Source organism: Phalacrocorax aristotelis, chromosome 2, assembly GCF_949628215.1.
Source record: "Phalacrocorax aristotelis chromosome 2, bGulAri2.1, whole genome shotgun sequence".
NCBI classification, from domain to species: domain Eukaryota; kingdom Metazoa; phylum Chordata; class Aves; order Suliformes; family Phalacrocoracidae; genus Phalacrocorax; species Phalacrocorax aristotelis.
In genome coordinates, this window is record NC_134277.1 from 47,963,430 (window position 1) to 47,989,991 (window position 26,562).

The window sequence follows — 26,562 nt, forward strand, 5'->3', positions numbered from 1 at the left end:
CATGTTACCTTGTCTCTGCCCCACAGGGACACATGAAAACAGAGATACCGCTCCCCTTTAAGCACCTCTGCCTATAAGGGCGTCATTCTGCTTAAAGGCTGTCCTTACACACTTATGTACAGAAAAGCTAAAAATGTCCTTTTTTGTTCAATCAGGGACTACTGCTACAGATTTTAGAGAAAGGCTGATTTCTTTCTACAGTAGAAAATAATCACTCTCAACTAGCCACATAAAGGAGGGTATTTGCAAGCCCTCGGATCTATTCCTGATCCTCTGGATAACATGAAGAGTACTGCTAATAAATACCATACACCTGTATTCAGTATTACAGGTGTGACTGACAACTTCATATCTATTCTATAAGCATATAAACCGTGACAGATTACCAAGCCAGTTATCCAGCATTAACAAAGCAGTGGGAACACTGTAAAGCTTTCCTTTTCCTGATATCTTCCTTAGATAATTTCAAAAAACACTTTGAATAGTCTTTTTTTTTCACCCTACTCATACAACAAAACTACAAGGACTGACCTGGTTTAAAAATTAAATATTAGAACACTCTTGTTTTATTAATATGACTCAGAACACCATTTAAGAGTCACAGCTTTCATGGAAAGTTATCCTGAGAAAAAGTTGTGAAAAGTTAGCAAAGCGTGAATTGACAACCGTCAAATAGACAGCATGGCTAAAGGCAGTATTTGCAAGCATGTCTTAGGATCATTAGAAATACTGATGAAAGTGCAATAATAACAAAGAAATACTCACAACTGGGGCACGGGGAAGCAATTTAAGGGCCCTGGTTTTGAGGCAAAAAAGCCTTTATTAAAAATCCTATATTTTGTCAGCCTCAGTATTTTGACCAAATGCAATAAATACAAGAATAAATGAGAACTCTGAGGCGTTGTTTCTTGATATTTCATGTCTGCAATGAAAATACTCAACAGTTAAGATGAAGGCAAAATTTTCAGGCACCTTAAAACTATTCAAGATGTTTCTACCATCAACAATACACAAATGTTTGCAAAGGCATAGAGTAATCTGACAACTGAGCACCCAGCCCAGTCCCCTTCTTCACAGGTACAAATTGGAACATATGTGTATAGTGCTGCTTGCAAAAACACTGATGTGCACCAATTGAAGATGGCTGCTGGAGTATGGTTATAGAGAAATTGTTCGCAAGAAACTAATGTTAATTTCGTCAATCAATTTCCACAGTCCCTGATCCACTGGACACTGAAACGGGATGGAAGCAAGTACAGGTCACTCAGATTTTCATCTAAGCTACCAGAGTATTAAACTGATTTTTAAGCAGGTAACTATTTCCTAACATGTCAAAAATTACTATGTGATCCCATGAGTCTTTTGATTCCTTTTTCATTTCCATGGCTCCCCCAGAGGCAGACAGCTCCTCTGCCCAACAGCAGATCTTCCCAGTAGATGATGGCCCACACCACAGGATCAGTGAGAGACCATGTAGCTTTTACCACCTTTCTAGAAGTGCTCCCTCCTGATTTCCCAGGATTAAACTTGGTTTTATTCATTTATATAAACTACAAGAAAAACACTCTTCACTCTGCCATGATATGAAGACAGAGGACCTGAAGAGGTTTAGTTGAACAGATACAGCCAGAGGCCAGCTTCCTGCTGCTGCTGTGGAATGGGATCCCACAGCTCTGTTAGAGAGGAAGCAGCCAGCCCAAACATAACCACTCTCAATAGGAAAACAGACTTCTACAATGCAAGTTTTCTCTTTCTCTCCCTTGCACATGCATTGTGTTTCACAAACTGCACTACAGAGGCAAAAATTGCTATTTGATCCTGCGGAATATTATGATAGTTCATATATATTGACTCAAAGTGACAGCATTTGACTTTAAGACAATCCGTCTGATTCAAATGAATTCAAGTTTAAAGACTAGTTGATTGAAAAAGACAAAAAAAAGCACTATGGCTTTGTTTAAATACTGAGACAAGGAGGTGGCTCAAGAGAAAGCAGCAGTGATGAATGAGATAAAAGCAAAAAAGAGTTACTATAAGATGGATTTCAAATAAATAGTCACTTCTTACTACCTGGGGTGTAAAAAGAAAAATATAATCAAAACCTAATGATGTTCATGTTTCTGAACTAGGCACAAGAGGAAAAGCAACAGCTTCTAATCAAGTATTGGCCAACACAGAATATTTACAGCCTTTAGTTTTCATACTTATGGCTTTGCATAAGAAGATGGAAAAGACTTGGGAAAGGAAGAGAGTTGTCTTCCTTTCTAAAAAGGAGAGTAATATAAAATGCAATTCCAGGTTTTGAGTTTATGCATATATGTTTGTAAAATTTTACTCAGTGCATTAGGAGTTGAACAGAATTTTGTAAAAGATGTTCTGTAGGATATGGAAGAAAACATCACAGTAGATTCCCTCCTGTCGTGATTATAATGAAACGGTCTTTCAAAGAGCATATACTTTTTAAATACACGTGTAAGGCTAAGAAATCACAAGGAAAGACACCAAGTCTGTTTTTCTCAGAAGACAGCTGGTGATTTGCTGTCTGCATCAGGGCACTCATCTGCTTAAGTTGTTGTAGAATGGGACCATGTCCATGTGGAGGACTTTTCTTTTTCCTGAAAGAGTTAGTGACAGGAGTTCTTCAACAGGCAAACCCTTAGAACAGAGGATGCCTCCAAAATATTAAGGTTTGGAAAGTAAAATATCCAATTAGATTAATTCAGGCTGAGAATGGACTGAGATAAAATATTCAATTAGCCTTCAGCCTGACCCCACAGACTTCCAGTGGTGATTGAAAAAGATGAGCTTTGTCATTCACACCATACAGAAAGACTTCAGGGAAATTTACCAGCAGCAGAAAGCAGAAGCTAAAAGCAAATCTTGGCAGCAACAGAGGTTACCAAGTAGTCTTGAGCAAAGAAGCACTGATTAGCATCAACATACACTTAACATAAAAGGAGAAAGAAAAGAACAATATTGAATTCTGAGGCTACAATAGGCTATAAAGGCATATACACAGGCACACTGCTGTGGTGTAAATAAAATCACAGAATCACAGACAGGTTGCAGTTGGAAGGGACCTCTGGAGATCATCTTGTCCGACCCCCCTGATTCAGCAGGGACACCCAGAGCAGGGGGCACAGGAACATGTTCAGGTGGGTTTTGAATGTCTTCAGGGAAGGAGACTCCACAACATCCTTGGGCAGCCTGTTTCCCTGCTCTGTCACCCTCACAGTAAATAAGCTTTTTCTCATATTGAGGTGGAACTTCCTGTGTTCCAACCTGTGCCCATTGCCCCTTGTCCTTTCACTGGGCACTACTGAAAAGAGTCCAGTCCCATCGTCCTGACACCCTCCCTTCAGATATTTATAGGTATTGATGAAATCCCCCCTCAAACTTCTCTTCTCCAGGCTAAAGAAACCCAGGTCTCTCAGCCTTTCCTCATAAGAGAGATGCTCAAGTCCCCTGATCATCTTGGTAGCTCTTTGCTGGACTCTCTCCAGTAGTTCCGTGTCCTTCTTAAACTGGGGGGCCCAGAACCGGACGCAGTACTCCAAATGTGGTCTTACTAGGGCAGAATAGAAGGGGAGGATAACCACCTCGACCTGCTGGCCACAGTCCTTTTAATGCACCCCAGGACACCATTGGCCTTCTTGGCCACAGGGGTACATTTCTGGCTCAGGGTCAACTTGCTGTCCACCAGCACTCCTAGGTCCTTCTAAGCAGAAAAGCTTTCCATTTGACGAGTTAGAACAAGAAGGGTCTAATGGCATCTGAAAAACTCTTAAGCATCATTTTCTAGGAATACTCCTTGGGAAATTAATGCAGCAGGACTGCTCCCATTTCTTCTTAGGTCCAAAGGTCAGCAATCAACACCTGTGCTAACAGATTATCACCTGCAAGATGCGCAGGGCGCAGATCTGTGCACAAGACTAAGTGCTCTAAAGACATGAAAGATATGGGCAGTAGGGATCAATCAACTAGATTGCCAGCTCAATGTTGGGAATGGTAGGACCTTGGACACACGGTGGCTTAATTAAAAAAAATCTCATTGCCTTTCCTTTCTGGGATGAAGTTCTTGAGGACTTTGGTTAAAGACTCCATTTTCCCCCGTTAGCTTTCAACAACCAAGATTTGCACAAATCCAAAGGTTTTTACAATAAATCTAGGAATTCATTAAAGACACTGTCCCAAGCTTTGGCCAGAGAAAATGCAGGTAGCATTTCCAATTATCAGTTCCATTCTACATCCAGAAGAAAAGAAACCCTAAATCTGCAAATAAATCAGAAATTTCTTCACAATGAAAGGAGCTAATTTCATAACAGCTATTCAGTGAAAACATCTCCCTGCCACCAAATTGTGCATAATCTGATACAAACCATCTCATTGGAGCTTTAGAACATTGGAACTGCCTTTCTTTGTCAAAGAAAAATCTTCATAAAATGGTATGTTCATCTTACTGCTACCTCATTAGTTACAATTAAATTTGTAAGGGGTGTCTGTTCACCAAGTTGAAATCTTAGAGTGAAATCAGAGGAATAATATCTATAATCTGCTCTAGCATTGACTAATATTAAAAAACAAAAAATCCAAAAAGTGAACAAGCATCCAATAAACCAGCCCATTGTGAAGCCTTGCAGCTCTTTAAAGCAGAGGATAAATCCCAAATCACTGCTTGAAAATCTCCACGGGAATACAACAATAGCTTTTGGTGCTGCATCCCTAAAATGTTCTGAAATAAACATGGTTCAAATAACCATCCAGACTAACCCATGTTTCTTGATAGGATAGATATGCTTAATCTTCAAAATGTAGGACATAATAGTTGCTACCTTATACAGTCATAGACAAATCATATGACTAAAATCCCAAATGGCATTGAGAAAATGAATAGGTACTTTCACAGTCTCTCCTCCAATACAGGAACAAGGGACTTAAAATGAATCAGCAAGCAGCAAGTTCAAAAAATAGAAGTAATATTATTTTATTCAACAACTACTTAAGCTGCCGAACTCTATGTCACAGGATATCATGCAAGTTTATTTTTTAAATACAAAAACTTTTAAAAATATTTGAACAAAGTTATCAGAGTTAAATCTACCAAAGTTATTTAATTACAAAGACACAAACTCTTGTTTAAGATCTCCCTGAGTTGCAGACCTCTGAGGACTGTCAGAGCAAGCTGGAAAGACACTTTTTTACTTCCCTGATCTCACAGTTCTTCACTGTCACCAACTCGCAGATGCAAGATGGGGTTAGAGAGCCCTTAAGTCTGGTTCTGTATGGCTGCTGCTGGTGGTGGTTCTTATTTCTGATCATTAAACTTTCAGCTCCATTCCAACACTTCATTATTACTCTGTTCATCTACATGAACTGAAAAAGATGTATTTATTTGGGTTTATGTATATATGCATATATATTTTTTTCCTTCACAGTGCTTTTGTAGTTATTTTGGAACAGTTTGGTAGAGTCATGGAATATGTCAACCCACAGATTCCCCTATTTCATGGCTTGTTGGCTTCTGCAGTGGGCTGTAACAGCCACAGATGGATAACATGAGAGACACTTTTGGGTATCTATGGTAACAAGTAGCTGAAGTCTGCCTCAAGGTCTCTTCAGATCCTTTCTCCATGCTAGGAAGGGGCAGGGAATCTACCCAGCTCTCCAACATGCAGAGAAGCAAAATGAGGCAGCAGGTGCTTGGAATGGAAATTGAGAGCTGAGGCAGGAGACAAGGCAGAGGAGGCGGCGGGAGAAGGATGCTGGAATTTAGAATTAAAGAAAAAGAGAGAGCAAGACTAAGGGAAAAAGCAAATAGAGATGAAAAGCAAGACCATGGCCTTCCTGTATCTTGATTCCTAGCCTGTAGGCTCCACCAGTATTCTACACGTTAATCAGTTCAATGCATTTCCAAGCTAACTGGTCTCTACTGTCTGTTTACAAGAAGGTCTGTGTGGATGTGCAGGGTTAGTGCTCAAAGCAAAAGAAAAAAGAAAACTCAGGTTTGTTCTTTTAATCATGCCAAGCTGATTTTCTTGAAGTCATGCTAAGTGACAAGTGACCTGGACAGGCTGGGGGAATGAGCCAACAGGAACCTCATGAAGTTCAACAGAAGGAATTGCAAAGCCCTACCCTTGCAGTGGAATAAGCCAATCCATCAGTACATGCTGATGGTCACGATCAGCTGGAAAGCAGCTTTGCAGAAAAGAACCTGGGGGTCTCAGTGGACACCAAGTGGAACATGAGACAGCAATGTGCCCTTGTGGCAGGACATATGGTAGCCTTGGCTGCAATAGACAGAGTATTGCTCGCAGATCAAGGGAGGTGATCCTTCCTCTTCTCAGGATGGGTGAGGCCACCCCTGGAGTGCTCGGGGGGATCTTATCAATGTATATAAATATCTGAAGGGAGGGGTTCATAGAAGACAGAGCCAGGCTTCTTTTCAGTGATGGCCAGTGCCAGGACCAGAGGCAATGGGCACGAGCTGAAACATAGGAGTTCCCTCTGAATATCAGGAAACACTCTTTTGCTGTGAGGCTGACCAAGAACTGGCATAGGTTGCCCAGGGAGGTTGTGGAGTCCTCCTCAGATATATTCTCTGGAAACAGCACCTACCCACTCTACAACAGCATGGATATTTTCATTTCATATTTATGTGTGCGGGTGGCATAATTTACACAAACACACACATGGACACACAGTACTGCAGAACTGAAAAATTTTCTCCTCAGGCTGACATGTTTTATCAAAATTTTCCCAGAGGCAAATACGCACAGATTTCTCACTTTCAGTGACTGTCTGCATCTCTAGAGTGAATCCATCACAACCTAGCATCTCTAATAGCATGAACAATGCACTCCCACCAGCTTCAGCTGCATCTGGCCCAGTAGGGGATGTGCAGTCAGTCCTCAGTACCTTCCATGCATTTTAAAAGCACCTATTTGCAAGAGCACAACCATATACAGACCACAACCTGTATTTCAGGCTCCCTGTATTCAGCTGCTCCCAGTTCATGAATCCTTCACACAACTAGAATGTGATCAGTATGCATGTTTCAGTAATACTGGATTTTACTATAGACTGTTTGGAGATATCCAACCTCCAGGGGGTTTAAGGTATCTGGAAATTCAAGACAAGTTTGTGAAGTCACTAAATCCATAGATGCAAAACTCTTAAGTTCCACTCCTCTTTGGATTGTCGTTTAGTGATTTCTATGTTGAATATACTCACTTCACTGGTAACTAGATTTTTTTAAAAAAATTATTAGTCTGTCTGCTGTCTCAGGTCTCACTAGATCATTGATTGTCATCAGCAGAAGATTCTTCTAGCCAATTATGTCTTCAGCTATACCTGAGTGACTTTGCTCAATTTAACTCAGCAATTGGAACTTAATTAAAAATTCTGCTGAGAATGTGTGGGCCAGAATAGAAAAAAGCTCAGTGTGTCAGAGCTGTATTAGTTCTGCAGCACCGGTAGGAATATGAACTAATAAAAACTTTTTGTTCATGCTAAAGTGAGTACCCTGGACTTTCATTAGACAGTAGGAACAACTGATGTAAGATGAGAATTGTATCAGTGAACAGATCTGTTCTGCAAGAACTACTCTATTCAGACTATCCCTTTCCAAATTAAAACCCACATCAAATAAAGGGAATCTCCATTACAACATAAGAATATATGATTCAGAGCTACTTACCCTGCTCATAACTGGCCACAGACGAATTGTGTGAAATGTACTCACAGTTATTCAGAGAACCGCAATGGCCAAAAAGATTTCAGTCTGTTCTTTCCAAACAGGGGTGTTTCACTTATTTTGGCCTTTAATCCATCGCCTGGTTAATTCCTACTATTTCAGTGATTACATACAGTGCAGTTAAATGCTCCTTTCTACATGGTTAGCTAGAATTACCCTTTTTTTAGCTAACTGTTATATCACCTTAAACTTCAATTACATGACGATGTTGATTTTGTAGCACTAGAAAATTCGTGAGAGTTTTATTGTTATTTATAGTGTGGTTTTCTACCAGTGCCCTATCAATGACTCCACAGCAACAAACTAAGAAAAGAAGACAACTACAATCAAAAAACCTTAAGTTTGCTATGCTTGTGCTGACCCTGCACTGAAAAAACTTTACATGTCCACAGGTCAAAACCACACAACTGGAATAACTGGAAGAAAACCCTCCAAGATTGACAGACTTGGCTGAAAATGCTAAATTTAAAAGCTCTTCAATTTAGGATTTTGCTTTCTGCATATGCTTACAGCTATTATTTTTATCTTTTGATAGATAACACAATCTTATTCTGAATGCTGAAACTGTTGAAAAGAGGGGGATGTATACTCATTCAAAATAAGAACTGGATCTAATACATTCCTAAATTTCTCATGCATACTTCCATTAAAACTCCCATCTTTTAGCTTGATTAACCACAAACACTCAATTGTAACTTTTAAGTAAAATAACTACCAAGATTTAATTCAAAATATAATATTCCATTCTATTATTCTTTTACAATTTACATGTCTCAAAGACATCCTGTTTCCATTTACCAATTAAATGGTTTCTAAGATTAGGTAAAATTACCTGAAGTGGTATTTTAATCAAACATGCAATCTGCAATACAATGCAAATTGATAAGGCAAATGCATTAAAGTTACTAACTTCAACTGTGAATCCCACTGTAACGCTCAAAATTTGCACAAACTACTCTGTCACCAAATTCCTTGCCATATAGTAATAAATACTCCTCTCTTCCACAGCATTTTTATTCTTTAGATTGGAAAGCATGACGTTCACTATCATTATAAAAGGTATATAATAGCAGAGATGAAACAAGAGGGCCCGAAGGAAGAAGTTTTATGATTCTTTAATCATCTTCATTTTTAATCTAGACTCCACAGAGAAGTTCAAAGTATCATTAAGAGTCTGGTTCAAAGCGTGTTAGAGTAAATAGAAGATCTCTCTCCATTCTTGCATTTGCCACAGCCTTCAAATTTCTTCTTCTATTTATTGTTCTCGCTATTTGAATTTTGCCTCAGTTTCTCTATGCCATCCTAAAGCATCAGAAGAATTTTTACTTTATTAAGAAGATTTTTACTTTATTAAACACTCACCTCAAACCACTGGCCATGTGACTGCATTTTAAGGATGACACAAGGGTCTGGTTTTGAGAGGGCATCCCTGTCTGATATGCCTTTGCATGCAACTCGCAGCTCCACTTTAGTCAGGCATGGGCTGTTAAAAATTCCCAGGGTATTGGCTGCTGATTCATAGATGTTGCTCATTTTCTTCATTCCTTTTTCTGAAAGAGAGAAAAGGTCCATTAATAACAGCGCACGCACTGCACAGTACAGTCCTTTTTTCCATGCAAAGCCAATGCAATGTTCTGCTAGCCAATAGAACTCTATAACTGCGAACAAGATTCAGAGCAAGAGGGGAATAAATAAAATCAAAGGAATACCTATGGAAGAAATAAATAGATCATCTATGTTTAGAAATAAGTCAGCTTCAAGATGAAACTTTCCACCATGCCTCTCAACACTGGGGGTGAACCATGACCTCAACTTCCAGCTCTGTTCCTGCTTATAAAGCCACATTTTCCTAGGCCAAAGGATAGACAGGATGGTAAATCTGAATTTCTCCTGATAATACCTTATTCCAGTAACAAGGATAAATTAAATGTGTTCAGCACTCGTCAATCTGCTTTTATTTCTACATTCTCCATCTAAAAAGCATGCGTTTCATCTTACACAAAATTTTTGTGTAAATGAAAGGAAGGCTCCTTTCATATCAGCCTTAAATTCCAAAATACATTTCCACACCTACTGCAGAGGATGAACTCCCCCATTCCTAAGCGAGTAGTCAGGATTGATGGTCTAAGCAGAAGAGCAGGATATTTATAATGTCAAATCCTGTTATTATACAATGTCTGCTCTTTTGGGTCAGGAATCACAGTTACATGAACACAGACGGCTGGAATAGTGGCAAACTCTGGCCCTTACTTCATTACAAACACCACCAATCTTGCAACGCCAGCCTTTGCTCTCAACAGAAGCAACAAACAACATTTTTAACACAGAGCTTCACAAAAATCACTATATGATCATTTCTGCCACAATGAAGAATATAGGAACACTTTAATTTGCTGACTTGTTCCGAGCTTCACAGTCTGACCTCTAAAAATCTGTTTCCTAATACATGGATTAGTGCCCTCACCCCCACCTTACTCCATATAGAAGAGCTGCAAAAAATTAATTTCACACTTCTAGAGGGCAGAATTATCTTGTTGTCTGTCTCAAACCTCTTCACTCACTCTCTTCCACAACACCCCATTCTCACAGGTTAATGATTTTTGAGAACTGTTTTGATAGAAGTTACATTTTGGCAACTTGGAAAGGAAAGTGAAATTTTCCTTCCCCAACACTGAGAAGTTAAAAATAAGAACAAAAACCACAAAACCACACCTTCAGAATATCCAGTTTCCCTATGATTTAAAAAAGCAAAAATAGAAAGGTATTTCTTAATTCAGAGTAAAAAGATTTGGCAATGTGGTGTGGACCTCTAATACATACAGATAAACTTCAGGAATGTAAGTGTGAATCATGAGGTGGTGATTTGCTCTCCTTGCAGATGAGAGAAAAGCTTGTTAACAATTCGCAATTCTTCAAATCTATTCAAATCTAGATAGCAACTTACTAAGTAACCACTGGTTTGCTGTGAAAACCCCAGCCTTTTGGGTTCAATATGTTTTTAAGTGAAGTGGGTGTGGATGGACTCCAACCACTTTCTCTAGCGCAAGCTCTGCAGGCACATTTCCTTACAGAAAACAGGCTTCTTGCAATGTGAGCCACACCACGACCACTGTGCCCGACATTCTAAGAGCAAAATGGCCACCTTCAGCCCTTCCCAGTTACCTGTAAATGCTGTCACCTAGAAGTATGTTCCATTGGATTTACCACTAGAAAAGAAACGTGACCAGGAAAAGGGCAAAACTAAATAAAATATGGAAAGGTAATGATATTCATGATATTAGGTTTTATTTTAAGGCCCAAAGAGCATACTCAACTTCTACACAATTTATTCCTATACTCTAGTTCAGTTTTTCATTCATTTAGACACTGCAAATAGACCATCACCCCTCAAATCTCAAAATCTTTTACAGAGCGGAGAACATTTTGTGCTGGGTCAGCAATGGCAAGATCACAGTCCTAGCTTGAAATCAACAGCAAGCAGGGGGAACTGGGCTCTAGCCTAATCAGAACCACTATGATAAAATCATAATTTGAGAAGCAGTGATCCATATGCAAGAGGGACCTGACACCTGATACCTCAACTAAGCATGACAATAAGCATCTGGCAAAAGTGCTACCAAAAGTGATGATTCAAAACAACGTTTGGGAGACTGGTTTCTTTTTGTTGCTTTTTTTTCCAAAGAAAACAGATTAAGGTGGCAGTAACTTTGACAAAGCCACTGAAGGCTACTATTTAGCTAAAAATTACAGAGAAAATTATATGTATTTATCTATATTTTGCTAGTAATCATCACAAGTCTGTTTTTTTCATTCTATTTCTAATATATCCGTGATATATGATGTCAGGTACCTAAACTTCCATCAACTGGGATTACAAAAAGACTGTTAGAAATTGAGGTGGGGGGAGGGGCTGTTGTCTAATTATTCGTCATTTTATAATCCCATCTCCTTCAGAAAGCTGCTCAACAAGCTCATCCCACACATTTACAAGACATTTTTACATGTTGCCCTTTCCAAATTGAAATCCATTTGAAAATTGGGTTAATTCTGTCTCATGCACATCTTATAGCATTAATGAAATGTCATCCTTTGTGCAGAAATAGGTTGGTGATTTAATTAAACCGGATGATTTCAACACTAAAGAGAAGGGGGAAAAGTAGCAGAGTGAGGGGGAGAGATGTATTTTTCTTCCTCCCACAATAATTATACACTGTTTTTTTAGAACAGCGGGTAAGTACAAAATTATATTTCTTTTTATCACTACAACTATTACTTCAGCTTTTACATGTTCTAAATTTATCAATGGAAAAGATCAAGCCACAGTCCTATTCTTTTGTCCCATTATATTCTTCTTTTTATATAATCACCAGCTTGGGCTGTTGTACTGATGTCATGTTACCAGGAAGCTGGGGGTCTGGAAAATAGATTTTGAGCCTACTGAAAGTGGCTAAAAAAAGTATTATTTTACGTAAACATAGACAAGTTAAATTGCGTAAGAAGTTTTTTTGTCAATTAGCTACGTACGTTACTGATGAAGGAATAAATTGTTCATTTTTCTTTGCTACAAACTCTTCCTTTTACATTTCATTAGAACCTCATTATTCCTGCAATGGCTTCCTACATGGCTTTAATATTCACTGGTATAAGAGCTGTACCTCTGAGAGGAAAGCGATAGCACAGATATGAAAGTAAATTAACTAAGTGGTAAGTCATATACTACTGAAGTTTCCAGTTCATTGCTACATACATTCTCTTTCATTTCCTCTGGAAAAAGAGGAAAACAGCGTATCATTGGACACTTCCCACACAAACTCATTAGCCAGTGCTAGACTGCACAGAACAAGGAGGCATGACAAGGCCTTCCAGTTTCACCTCTCCATGGTGAAACAGCAAGGAAGATGGCAGTACAGACTGGACAAAAACCTTAAAGTATACTGTGCTGAAACTGAAACACATACTATGTTAACAAACAAAAAAATTTGGGACAGTTCCGCTCTCCCAAATATATTCCACATTGGCATACTTAGAGCTCATTTAGTAGAAAATAATGTGCTCTGACATTTTTGAGATTCATGGCTCAGAAGGATCTTATGGATGTATATACATTCCTGATGAGAAGGGAATAAAGAACATGAAGCCAAATTCTTCTCAGCAGTGCCCAGTGACAGGAGGCAGTTGGCACAAACTGAAATACAGAAAGTTCTGATTAAAGAAAAGGAAACTTTTTACTCTAAGGTTGGCTGAACACTGGAATAAGCTGTTCAGAGATCTTGTGGAGTCTCTGTCCTTGGACATACCCAAAACTTGTCTGGACAGGGCCCTGAGCAGCCTGCTTTGGGCAGATGTTTGGATGATCTGCAGAGGTCCTTTCCAACCTCTACTATTTTGTCAGTAAGTGGGACACAATCAAATTGTAAGCCTTTTAGGGTACAGATTGCCTCTGTGATATCTTGTTTTTCCTGTGCTTAGCACAAATGGGTACTGATCTGTGATTTGGGCCCCTTGGCTCCAAAACCATACATAAAATTGAAATACAGACATAAGCCCAGCATTTCTGGTAACTAGTGCTATAAAGGCTCCTATATGTAGATATTTCATTAAAAGCAACAGCACACAACTCCAGAAGTTTGTGCCTGGCTAGATAACTGGATTACACTGAAAATCAACATTACATGTTTGCCAGCTATGTATTTCTCCTCTCAGAGGCACTGAATGGCTTAAAAACATTTAGTCGTCTAATGCCTACCGAAGTAAGGATCTCTGTGGTGTGAAACACAAACAGTACGTGCCTCTCAGAGATCTAAAAGCCTCGATTTCAGCTCACACAATCAGATCCACTCTGTTACAAAATGATGATCCACACAGGGCTTTAGAGTATCTCACCACAAAATATAACCATGCTCCTTAGATTCACCATTAAATAAATCTAAGATTTATCTTATCTGAATTCAGATTTCAAGTTTATTCCTCTGCCCACTCTGTCATTTTGCTCTCCTACATGCACACACACAAAATCTCCAGAAGTTTTCCTGCAAGTTTTCTCTACAGCACCTTGGAAAGAATCAGGGAAACATGCACACTCAGCCTCAGCTTCAGGTAATAAATGAGTAGGGAATGAGAATGATGCTGAAATGAAAAGCAGTAACCAGCATGCTCTGGATTTGGAAACAGGGCTTGTTATTTAGAAACTGGTACTCCAAATCAAAGTACACACAAATGGGCTTGGGGGTTGCAGGTTTCCCATCACCATATCTTACGGGCTGTGTCTGAATCATTTGTTTTACTGGCACCCTCGTCGTGAAATTAAAATGAGACAATAGCATCTGTAAGTTTCTGCAAAAGTAAATAGCAACACTCTGCTCCTGGAAAAGTAAATGATGTTTACAGTATGCACATGCAGTAGGAAATACTAATGGTAGAGTTATATGAAATAAGAGCTGTGAATAAGCACCTCCAAGAGAGGGCAAGACCTAAAAGCACTGGATGCTGTAGCACTAGCTACAGCTCGCTACTTATTTATACCTATAGACAGGAGAGACATTTAGCATTCAAAACACAGGAATAGCTGAACTGTCTATACTGAAAGCTTTGAACCTACAGTTTCTGGATCTTCCAGGGTTTACAGTCTCATAAAAGTAAATATGAAAAACAAGTTTACAGTTAGCAGCTTAAAATTCATAAACTCAGACTAGCAGTTTCTGCTGGAAAAGAGCTAGTGCTGCACAGTTTAGAAGACACAGAAAGCCATTTTTCTACATTATTAAGAAATGCAATCCTTGTAGAACCAAGAAAGTTGTTTCCTCTAGTTTTGTTCTAGATGCTCAATTCATGTTACAAGTCTGGAAAAATCAAAATCTAAGTAGTCATGTTCATTTTTAGGTGAAATCACTAGCTTTAAGAGACAAGGAGAATGTGACTGATCCACAAAAGTCAACGAGAAAATAACCCATTGATTTCAATAAAGTGGGTGGCTGTGCAATATAGTGCCCCAAGCAATCCTGTCTTCTCCCAGTGTATTTTATCATTTGGCAACACAGTAATGAAAATTAATCATTGGGCACAGAAGAATCAAGCGCTTCAGAACTGCATCTTGGGGACTGACCCAAACACCACTAGACTTATTCATTGGCTTCAAACGTTCATTTCTCAGGCCTTGAATATTTTACATGCTTCTATCCTATCTCCCATTACAATGCAAGATCAAGCTGCACAAAATACAGTAAGAGCAAGATGTATAGAAAAGGATGAAGTTATGTTGGGTGTTCAGGTAGAAGTTTTATAAGGTTATTCTGTTTAGTTACCTGTTCAACTCCAGCAGAATGTAGGCCACGGACCCCTTCAGGGAATGATACTAATTAAGATCAGGGAATATTTTTTCTTGAAGAAATTTTATGTGATTGGGAATTCCCAGTTTCACTGAATTACTCAATTATTGGCATCAAAGCTTCCTTGGTTGTGAAAAACAATCCCATTCCTTCTCATTCAGCTGTGTGGTTGGCAAATAAACTTTGTGCAAATGATGAAAGATGGGAATTCATCAGGAGGTCCTGATTCAACAAGTTGATTAAATTAATATTCCATATACTTAATCAGGAACTTGCTAAGATACCTGGCTGGCCCAGGACTGAAGACAGACAAGCAAGAGCTCAGTGTGATAGTGGAGAAAGCAGACCTATCTTTATTACAAATTTATCAATGATTGGGAACCAGTGATCAGACACAGAAACTGGTGTTCATTGTCCTCCATTTCCTCTGTAAAGCATCATTTTTTTTCACTGTAGCATTTCCACAGCATCAGGTTTTCTGTAACCCCTGTTAAGTTGTTTGACCAACCTCACTACGAACTATTTTTTTCCTTGCATCTAATCCTTGTTGCAGCTGTGACCATTGCCTCTTGGCCTTTCTCTGTGCATCTCTGGAAACTTACTTCTCATGAACAATCTGTACTATCTTAAAACATGGTCATTCAAATACTTTGACCATGCTCAGAGACTCCTGATGATCAGCTGTATCTCTAATCACTGCCCAAGACTCTCCTCCTATCAGTACTAAAAAATTATTCTAGTCAACATCAACTATGTTATAAATTACTAAGAAGTCTAAACGATCACAGTTAATGCAGACAAAATGCCAGCTGTCAACATTAATTTGAATATAAATTACCGTATAATGAGAAGTCAATAGGTTAGCTAGACCCCCCTCCATAGGATAGTTTGTGCACTTAAAAATATTATTTTTCCTGCTTCCCTTTGATTCTGTGACTCATACAACAATTAAGGAGGATTATTTAAAGTTACATCTACTGAAGTCTCAAAGAGCCCTTTGCAAAATGAGCAATAAACTCAGTAAGCAAGGAGGATCTGGAGAATCCACAGCAGCGCTATTTTGAACAATGAGACAGATCTGATAGTGTAAGTAATTTATTTGGACAGAAGGGGAGAAGGTTCAGAACGAAGTGCCAGCAGTGTAAATGGAAATATACACACACTGACAGTTCAGAAGGACTCATTACCATAGAACCAGCTGGTTCAATTATAAGGGGAGAAGGGAAAGTCACTGGAAAGAAACTAAGACATCTAACGTAAGACAGAACACTGTACAAAAGTGTGCTGCACCTATATAAATAACCCCATTTCAGTTAAGGGAGGTGAAAACCCCATGATAACTGGAGCGCTGGGAGATGCCTCAATGTGTTTGATTCTGGGTGTTCTGAATAGCCCCCACTGAAGTTGGACTGACTTGATGCAATGCAAAGCACCTGTAAGAATCAGCAGCTAAAACACACATATATATTCTATCACCCTCTATTAGAAGTGCATATCTTTCTACCTTGTTCCGTTAGCATGTAGTTAATGCCATCAGACACCACCTTCTTCCCCAGGTTCCCACTGTCTTCCCGCTTACAATGTTGTAACATGCAGGAGAAGACAAAACTAAAAATCATTAATACAAAAAGACAGGATATTGAACAGGTAAGAGATCAAAGTAACTTCCCTAGGGATGGATGCAGACAAGAGGGACCTCCACTACTGGAAAGCAGCACCAATATTTTTTAGTGGACAGGAGGCAGAGATTATTCACATAATTAACCAGTCTGCTTTACTTATGTTCACTGGATTTGTACCAGTCACGAGGAGTCTGCCTCTCTTGTGGCAAGGCTAGCTTACAGGCTTTTGTACAGAGGGTGCGTTTTTTTGTGCTGTTTACAAAATGACACCTAAGACAGCGTGGTGTCTTCATAGGATAACACAGTATATTTTATTGGGAACAGTGCAGAAAACAGGGAGAAAACAGACTGACTCATCTATATACTGACATGCTGCAACAGCTAGCCCCACAGTTGGCCTGTCTTACCCACAGTCTTGTTTCCTTAAATATGCCTGTCCAAATCCTTCACTTACAACTCAACACTACCAAACAAAAACATTAAACAGTCCCAGTATTCCTCTTCCAAATCATGAAACTGGCATATTTTATCTCAGGAAACATGAAAGAAAGTAGATTCTTTCTTGATTTCGCTTCCATCTTCAAATCCATTAGAACTGACGTTCTACAGCCCTTTCTCACAACTGTGAGTTAAAATGTATTTAAAAGCAAAGGAAAGAAATGCCAAAGTTCAAACTGTCCTATAAGATGAATCCATGAGCATTACGAGCAGGACCAAACAACATGAAGCCCTAGTAAAATTCAGGCTGCCAAATAAGTAAATGATTTGCCTACTGGTTTAGCTATTGGATCTCAGGAATCTGCTGTATTACTGTTGAGATGATATCTGAAGCATAGGTAAGCACAGGGATTAGGCACTGATACACAGAAAAGCACAGGACCATTGAATCTACTTTGAACACCATATTGAGGATTTTTTTAAAAACCAACCTATTATATGCAAACCACATGTAAGATATATAAGAATATAAGATATGTAAGCATAGTAAATCACAAAAATAACTGAATCTCTCTCTAATCAACAACTTCAAAGTTACTAGCATGTGATACATATTTGCTTATCACTAAAAGCCATTACAATTTTCTTAGCTTTGCCATTTTAGTTTGCTGCTTGTACGAAGCAATATGTCAATTGAAATATAGGAAAAAAAATTATTCACTCTGAGCATATGTGTTTGCCCCTTTTTTTTATTTTTAAATCGGTTCTCCCAACTAGGTATTAGAGGGAAAATAAAAGTCTTTGCCTTAACAAGAACTCTGAAGCCTTGTGATATAGGTACTTATCCAAGAATCGTAAATAACTCCAGCTGAATTGATATTCCACTATAATTCAGAGAAAGATAAGCCTGGAACAAAATAAAATAATCCAGCACTCCAAGATATAGCAGTCACAATTCTGCTACCAGATAAACCCAGCTGAGTGCCTTCAGAACAGAGCTGAGCCAAAATAGTTGTTTAAGTAAGTAGCCAATGCTGAACGATGAGAAAGATTAAGTCTACTATGTTAATCCTTGCATTATCATCTACACATACATAAAATATATTTGAAATTACAATTATCCACTATCCACCTTGCAAAAGCACACTGGCTACCAGCTATAGGGAAATGAAGCAGCAAGTTGTGTTCCTCAGTTATACTCAATTACATCGAAGTATGTATACAAACACATGCAATGCTTGGAAGAATTTATCCATTTACAGATGTAACATATTGCAAACTGCTCATTTTTCTCAACAGATGGCCATAACGGCTTTTCCTGCAGCATAAAAATGATCCTACAAGAGAAGCTGCTTTCCACTGCTAATCCAAAGATAGGCACATCAAGAACAACAGTGAGGAAGAACTTCCCATTCACCACTCGGTTCCTGCATTTGCAGTGCAATCAGAAGGTATACTTACTACAAGTTGGCTCAGGGCTTCTTAGCAGTGTGAGAAGAACTGAATTTGTCTACTACACAGGAATGTTCTTTGGGCCACACAGACCCCAAAACTGGGACAGAGCTTTAATGTCAAGTTGCTCTGTCAGGTAGGACAGCAGCAGAACAAAGGGAGTAACTGATAATGCGCTCTCACTTCATAACTGCTTCCCCAACATGCCTGATCCCTTTCTCTGCAACAACCAGAACTCCTACGGCCTTCCAGGACTCTGATATACCCTTAGGAGGCTGCTGGGCAATGGCCAGTTTTGCCAGCCAACTAGAGCCAGTAGCGAGTTCGCTCCCTTTACAATGCAGGTTGTATGACAATGAATCAGGCTTGTACCACTATTTTAAGTTACAGCATGAGCCTTTCTTGTCTTCTTGTCATTTACTTACTTTCTATTTTCTTTTAAAGGTCCTTGATCAAATGTTTGAAGAGTCACCCATGTGACTTAGGCCAAGCACACATTGTCAGTGTCTCAGCTAAATCAGCAAGGAGGCACCAGAAAATCCTAAAGAAGAAACAGCTCTGCCAGCCAAATTATATTTTTATTGGAATTGTTCATTTCTTTCCTGGATTCATTTCTACTAGCTTAGTCCGACTTTCCTCTATGGAGCTATATCCTGCTCCCTATTGGGAGTACTTTGCAATCACATTACCCCCATACCATGACAGGCTCAGTCTCTGTAGAAACTAGTAGCTATTTTTGGTATCAAATTGATTCATAAAAGAATTGCAGCACGCTGTCAGCAAAAGGTCTTATCAGTGCCAAGTGCGCCACTGCCTCATCATTCCTCCACCGGTATTTCCATGCTCCACAGGAACAGTGCTCTACCAACCTACCAAAGCCGGGTCCTAACGCGTCAAGACACAGCGCAGCCTCACACAGATCCTAACTTGGGCCTTGGAAGCAACACAGCTTTGTCAGCAATGTTATAGTGGAGCTACTTTCTCCTGACACAGTGCCAAGGCGTGGGCTTAACATCATTTTTGAAAACAAGCTCTAGGAATCCGAACCACCAAGAGTTTTCAAATATTTCTCTCCTTCAGGAATTCTTGGGACTTGAGAAACATCACTGTTGTCAACTACTACTACAGATGAGAAGCAAGATACTTGGAATGTCTTTTATAAAACTTTCTCTGACTCAAGACTGTTTCTTAAGTTCTTCTACAAAGAACCTATAAGTATACACAGGAGTTATGTCTTCCTTGTGAAATCTGCAAGTCACCATCAGTCTTTGTTAGCATACACTGAAAACAAAAGGGTAAAACAATTCAGCTCTGCTAGTCTGGAGGTGGAGGGAAGGGTTTCTCAGTTCCTAATGCACACAAAGAAAAGGACTCGTATCATCAGTGTTGATGGAAGTCCTACTGCCAACTGCCACACACAAAGAAACAGCCTAACAAGTGCTGATCTTGACATCGCTGCCTGGTAGGAGAGCATTTCATGAAGTTCACATTAGGCAAGTAATACCCCTAAGATTTGGGCACACATTCCACAGGGCTTCACCTACATTCATCCATCTTTAAAGGACAAATTTATATGAATTGCAGTGAAGTAAATGAACTACCCACTGCAGTTGATAGTTAAAATGACAGAGAGAAATCAATGCCAGTAAGCCAGCAGTGATGGCAGTCAGTGGAGAGAAGACACAAGAGGCTGCTATTGAAGCCCCAGCCAGATGTTTCCACTTCACCACTGCAATAGTTCTGGTCAGATAAGGCATGGTGCTGTATGAATTGAAAAGTAAAAGGCATTCCTGAGCTTTCTCTCCAAACCCTCCCCTACCTGCCCTCTCTTGAATATGATTACTCTCCAAACAGAAATTTATCAACTCACACAGTTTCTTAAGACAGCTGCAAAGCATCAGGAAGATTACATAGGTAAGGAATGAGCAAAGCCAGGTCACCATGATGTAATAGTCTACTTTACATGGTGGTGGAAAACCTCAGAGGAAGACAATCTTCACTCTAAGGATAAATTGCAGCAGCAAAAGTGAAGCACAGAGGAAAGAAAACAGGCATTTCCCTTGAGCATAGCTTAGGTAGATGTCCAAGCTGCTGGTTTGTTTGAAATACCAATAGTTGCAAGATTTATAAGCCTAAATAAAAGAGCTGTCAGCACTTCACTCAAAAGTGATGCTTAAGAATTTTGGTAAAAATAAAGGTGCAAAGCCAAACTGCAACATCTGGTTGTACCTGTAATTACTTCCACACTAGCTGCACACACTGCACTTGACTGACAAGAACTTGTACTGTCATGTTCTCACCACCAAGAGACAGAAACATCAAAATAAGCCTCCTCAAACTCCTTATGCTGATGGAGAGATCAATATTTCCTAAGAGCATAGCAGAATATAAGGCCACGAAGACACCTCAGTAGATTTCCCATGATGGCAAAAAGGAGTGGTGATAACTAAACTGGGTTCCAAGTATCCACGAGAGTGGACAAGAAGTAAAGGAAAAAAAAATTGAGAACACAGCCACAACCTGATCATTGGCTCAGAGCACAAAGCAATGTCTTCCCTGTTCAAGTATTTATAGCTGGATTTTAACTTTAAAAGGATAGCCATCGGGCTCTATACCTGCATATTTTTAGGATTAGGAATATGCATGTTGACAGTAACCAAAATGCAACTGTACCAACAGATGATACTCAAATTGGTCTTTGAATATTCCAACTATACAAGGCATTTAATATGTACTCTGTATTTAACCATGTCTTATCCCTGATCTGCATTGACCCAGGGCAAATTGGTCCAACAGTCAAATTTTTTCATAACTTTTCAAAAATGACGTTATAAGTTCATATAACTACTGTCTAATGCATGAACATGCTTCAGTCTACACGAATGTAAGGGGACGCCAGACAGAAGATATTTGAAAGACTTATGAGTATGGAATGCAGGATCTTAATTTTTGTTCCTCTTAACTAGCAGAAGAGGTTTTTTTATTTTCTTCTCTAGTGCCAGCAATCCCCATAGCTAAATGTGCTTAGAGAAGAAAAGAACAAACACCACCACCACACAAATGAACGTTAGAGAACATGGCTTATAGTAAATGCATGTCCTCAAAATATCAAAGTCTCAGTGACAGACCTTTAAATACTTCTTTATTTAGATCTGTAGTACCAAGTCCAACCCTGGATACATATGGAAAAGATGTACTAAAAAGTTCTAAAACATTCTGAAAAGATATGTCTCTTTGACAGCATCTTGCTGTTTCAGTCATAAGCACTGTCTGCCAATTACAAACATTATAGACCTTCAGATCTGACCTGGTGAATGACGTATGACATTCTTTATACTCTAGAGCCAAATGCAAATTTTATCTATAATTTCTGCCCTTTACAAAATTGTATTATACAATAACCATGTGCTTGACTGCTGTTGCACTAAGTCTGTAATGAGATGGAATACACAGTTATACCATTTAGTGTTCTGAATTGCTTCAACTTTGGAGTAAATACATCAACAAAGATTGAACTGGAATATTAAGTTAGAGTAATACATCAAAGCAAGATGTTAATTTGCTGATGTTACATGAAAATTATTTCTATATTTCACTGAAGAATTCTTCAAATTATTCACTTGTGTAATATGTTATTAAATGAAGCACATAAAGAGAGACATCTTAAACATTAACTTAACTGAAGGTAGAAATAGCACGGACAAAGATTTAATACTTCCTGGAGGAAAACTCCAATTCTTCTCATGAGATTTTTTTATCATAAGCTAAAAAGCCTGGCATGAAACTACATCTCCTACCAGAATTACCCTTTGTGCTGGCTCTTAATTTTCCCATTTTCAGGAACATGGGCATTTTGCAACATGTTAAGAAAACTATTTCAGTCAAGCGATTACTGCAGCATTTCTTATTTAGCTACTATTTCAAATATGAAGTTTCAGCTTGCTTTTTCCCATTCCTCCTTTTTCAGCCTCTGAGCAGTTATGTTCTTTCCATCTATGGTAAGACATATCCATGACCATCTTTTCCAACTTAGGCTTCTGCCAAAATTATGCTTCCAAGTGAGATCAGTTTTCTAAGAAAAATCTCAGAGCAGTTTGAATATACCTACATCATGTTAGACAATGATACTGCAAAGGAGCTCTTTAATTCTCACTCACTGACACTTTGACATCTGACAAGATACTGTATTGCTAAAGTAAAAGTACACTAGGTCTTCAATTCAGTTATTTCAGGCAAATTGTCTGATAAGAGTAATTTAGGCTGAAAGAGACCTCAGGGGGAGTCTGTATTCCAAACCCTAGCTCAAAGAAGGTCCAGTCCGGGTGAGCTCCAAGTATCTCCAAGGACAGAGACCCCACAGCCTCTCTGGGCCTCTACTCCAGTGTTTGACCACCATCTCTGTGAACAATTTATTGTAATTTTCCTTGTTGCCACTCAACCTACCACTGTCCCTCCAAAAAGAGACTAGCTTTATCTTCTCTATACTCTCTTGTAAGCTGACACATTAACGTTGAACAAAGCTTGTTCTCAGATCCTTCCAGGAGTCCCTGTGACTTTACAGACTGACTTAGCTGGTGTGTATCGGGAGGAGGTCTGGTTAACTCAGTTAAAGCGATTTAGGACAAAGAAGGAAAAGGATCACTGCCATGTCCTGCATGTTATGGGCAGAAGACAGGCTTTAGAAGACCCTAGTTACAACAGATGAACAGCATATACCAACTGGGAGCTGCATCCATAGATGACTTTACAGGATTCCATTTGCAATGCATGACAACTTTGGCTGGTCAAACCAGATGAACAAAACTGCAAGCTCTTGAACATCTCATTAACACATTGCCTACAGAGTAACTATTAATACAGAAACAAACATCTTTTATGGGGGTGTAGTACTTCCCATGCATTCCTTAAAGGGACACTCAAGAAAGGTAAAACCAATGAATGCAAGTTGACTCTAGGTTGTTACAATGATGTTTCTGAGTAGAAAGGTGGCTTAGTAGAATACGGTGATAAATAGGGAGGACTCCTTAAAACCTTATCTTTTACTCCTTGGTATTTTTGAATTTCTGAATAACTCCTTTCAGTCAGCAAACACATCTGAACTCAGACATATAGTATCTGGAGATTCCCCCCCCTCAGAATTTTGTTCAGTCAAAAACTGCACTAAGAAAATTAAATATTCAAAGCTTCTTTTACCTTCTAATTGTTCAAAATGGGTTATAACTTCTCCCTGCTGTATTTTAAAATTAAAACTTTAATTAAAATTGCTGTGCAATTCTAAGGGCGTTAAACTTTCTTGTTTCCTCACCTTATCTGCAGACCTTTCTTGTTGCATGAAACTTAGCAGTTTGCTAGAAAAATAACTGGTTTAGCTTCAACCTGATGTCCAAAATGAAAGCCAAAAGAAGTTTGGAAACAAACATTGATACAGACTCTAATAAAGGCTCTTAGTTTGTTAACAATATAATGGTTTTCTTACTTGCCACGTACATTGTATTCTTTAACTTTGCTGGAACCTGCATGTCTGATAGATGCTGGCCTTGCCTTTCCTTAGTAGTTAAAGCAATGACCAAAAAGTCAGCTTAGAGCAGAAGCTGTAATATCTACAGCCTTATCTCTAGTATTCTCATCTTCGATTCCTTATCTCTGAAATTTCTTCTGTTTTGTATCCTTTTCAAAACAATAGCCTCAAACTCCCATAACAGTAAGATAAAAGCTCCAAGACATCAAAACTTAATTTTGTTCTCCCCGTCTAAAAACAGAAGTTATACTATCCTTAGAACTAGGTAGAAGGTCACACAGAAGTTTCCTGCCAAAAAAGTGGCAAATTCTTCCTCAAAAATGACTTTAAGTTAAAAAAGGAAACTTTTAAAAAAATTGTATTTCTGATTACACTAAGTTTAGTCTAACAAAGATTAAAAGGCCACAAAACCATTTTTAATCTGACTGCAGGAAAATATTTTGCTCAAATATCACTCCAGTTCTCAGTGAGTACTCAGGCATTTCAATTTTTGCCATTAAAAATTAATTTTATTAAATCATGTCATTTGCAGTGGTATATTTCAGGAAATGCTAATCCTTCATTTTTAATAACCTAAAGGCAAGGAACCTTTGATATTGCCCCTCAAGCACCCACAGGCTGAAAACTGCTAAGCTGACACTTCAGAGACCCCAAGCAGGAGGACCTCATCCCTATTCCATCAATTCCAATGCCTTTTTCATTTGCAATACAAAAAACACAATAGTGCATACAAATATCAAACAACGTGGAAAGCTGCATTACTTAACTAACAACTAGCTGTCAGTTAGCTTACATAAGAACAAACCCAAGTGTTTACAGAAAACTATTTCAATCTAAGCCTGGCTTAGCTAGTTGTCTAGCCTTATCTTACCTGGTACTGAACTGGTGAGTACATACCACTGCATCAGCAAAATCAGGACCTGCCATCAGAAGAAACCGAGCACTTCTTTGTATTCAAATAATACAACACATTTTCTTCTAAGAGGCTGAAAGCGGCTACCCAAAGTGTAAGCTGATTTAAACTACCTCAATGAAAAATGCCAAACTGCACCTCAGCTTCTCAACCATACATCTCTGCATGTCCAAGAACCTGACATCCCCAAACAATAAATAACTCAAAGACCACACTGTTCCTCACCTTTCTCATCTGTTAATGAGGATGGAAAGGACCTGCTTCTATCCTCATCTGGTGCTGTTAGAAGACTAGGCTGGAGAAGCCATTGATGTGTTCTTCACTGTTACTTTTTTTATGTCGTTCTAGTCTTTGCACACAATACACTTTCTAGCTGTAAGCTTTCTGCTTTATTTTTCTTACAAAGGTAATTGGGAAAGGATGTCCCATCATGCATAGCTCTCATTCAAGATCAAACCACACAGTCAGGCAAATCCCTTAGACAGTTAAGTTTGACTCGATATAGCACTATGACTATCAGAACTCAAACTTTTGGTTAACGCAATTCATGGTGGAAAGGGTGCGGAAAACAGGAGCTACATATTAGTTGGCAGCTTGTTGCACTTTAAAACTATTAGCACTTACTTGTGACTGTCCAGTTCATTCCAACTAAGGAAGATCACAAATGCTTATACACCCCAGTGTGCTTATAAGCAGACCACAAATACACCTCTGAGTATGGGGTTTACCAGTGACCCAGAGAAAGCAGCACCTCTGGCTAGCTGTCTCCCTACTGATCATAGGGAATCAAGACAGACATCTGTGCAACAAGCATCTTTTAAAATAAGGGAAAATATCTTCAAGTGGAAGGCAAATTCCACAGGGAATTTCCTTCTGCCATAGCATGTTGCCCTTCACACAGTTTGTGCTTAGCCAAACAACAACCTGTAGGATTTCCTATACTCCTCCACCTTAGATCAGCAAATTCTTCAGTACACATTACTGCACTGGCTCCTACTTCACTAATTCCAAGTCAAAACACAGTGCCATACCAGCAATGAAGCTCATTTACGTTGACTGTGGAGGTCATCTTTGAGTCCTAAGTAATCAAGCCAATGACTCTGCCTATTCAAAAAAAAGAATGACAGTCATTCCTAACCTCAGAAGTCAAGACTAAAGCCCTTCTCCCCTTTTTGCCTCAAAAAAAAAAAAGCCCAAACCAAACCCACATGTAATTCAAGTCTTCAGAGCAGATATTATGGGGCCTAAATGCACAGTTGCTGTGACTGAACAGAACTCCTGTGAAATCGGGGAGGGGGCACTCTTTTTCCAGCAGCCAATGTTCTGTCCTAAAGGCAAGAGTTGGGATACTCATTTTGTCCTCTACTGCCAACACAGTAAGTCTTCGGTTAGAAAAGAGGTATATGGCATGACCTACAGCTCATCTTGCCAATAATCAAAACAGACCAACTTCTTCCCTTTCGGAGTAACGGTGAGGTTTGAGTGGTTGGGAGTTCCACACCCAACCCACAGTCATTGACTGACCACAATCAAAATCCTGG

The 26,562-nt window shown here is 39.0% G+C and overlaps 1 protein-coding gene across 2 annotated transcripts in view; it reads right to left on the bottom strand.

Moving 5' to 3' along the window:
• The window catches only part of CPNE4 (copine 4), a 236,999-nt gene that overhangs the window by 179,374 nt on the left and 31,063 nt on the right, over positions 1-26,562 (bottom strand). For both annotated transcript variants that reach the window (XM_075083384.1, XM_075083383.1), the window contains exon 2: positions 9,116-9,303. In XM_075083384.1, the coding sequence (XP_074939485.1) occupies positions 9,116-9,295 (180 nt within the window). In that variant the 5' untranslated portion in view covers positions 9,296-9,303. The remainder of the gene's footprint in view (positions 1-9,115; positions 9,304-26,562) is intronic.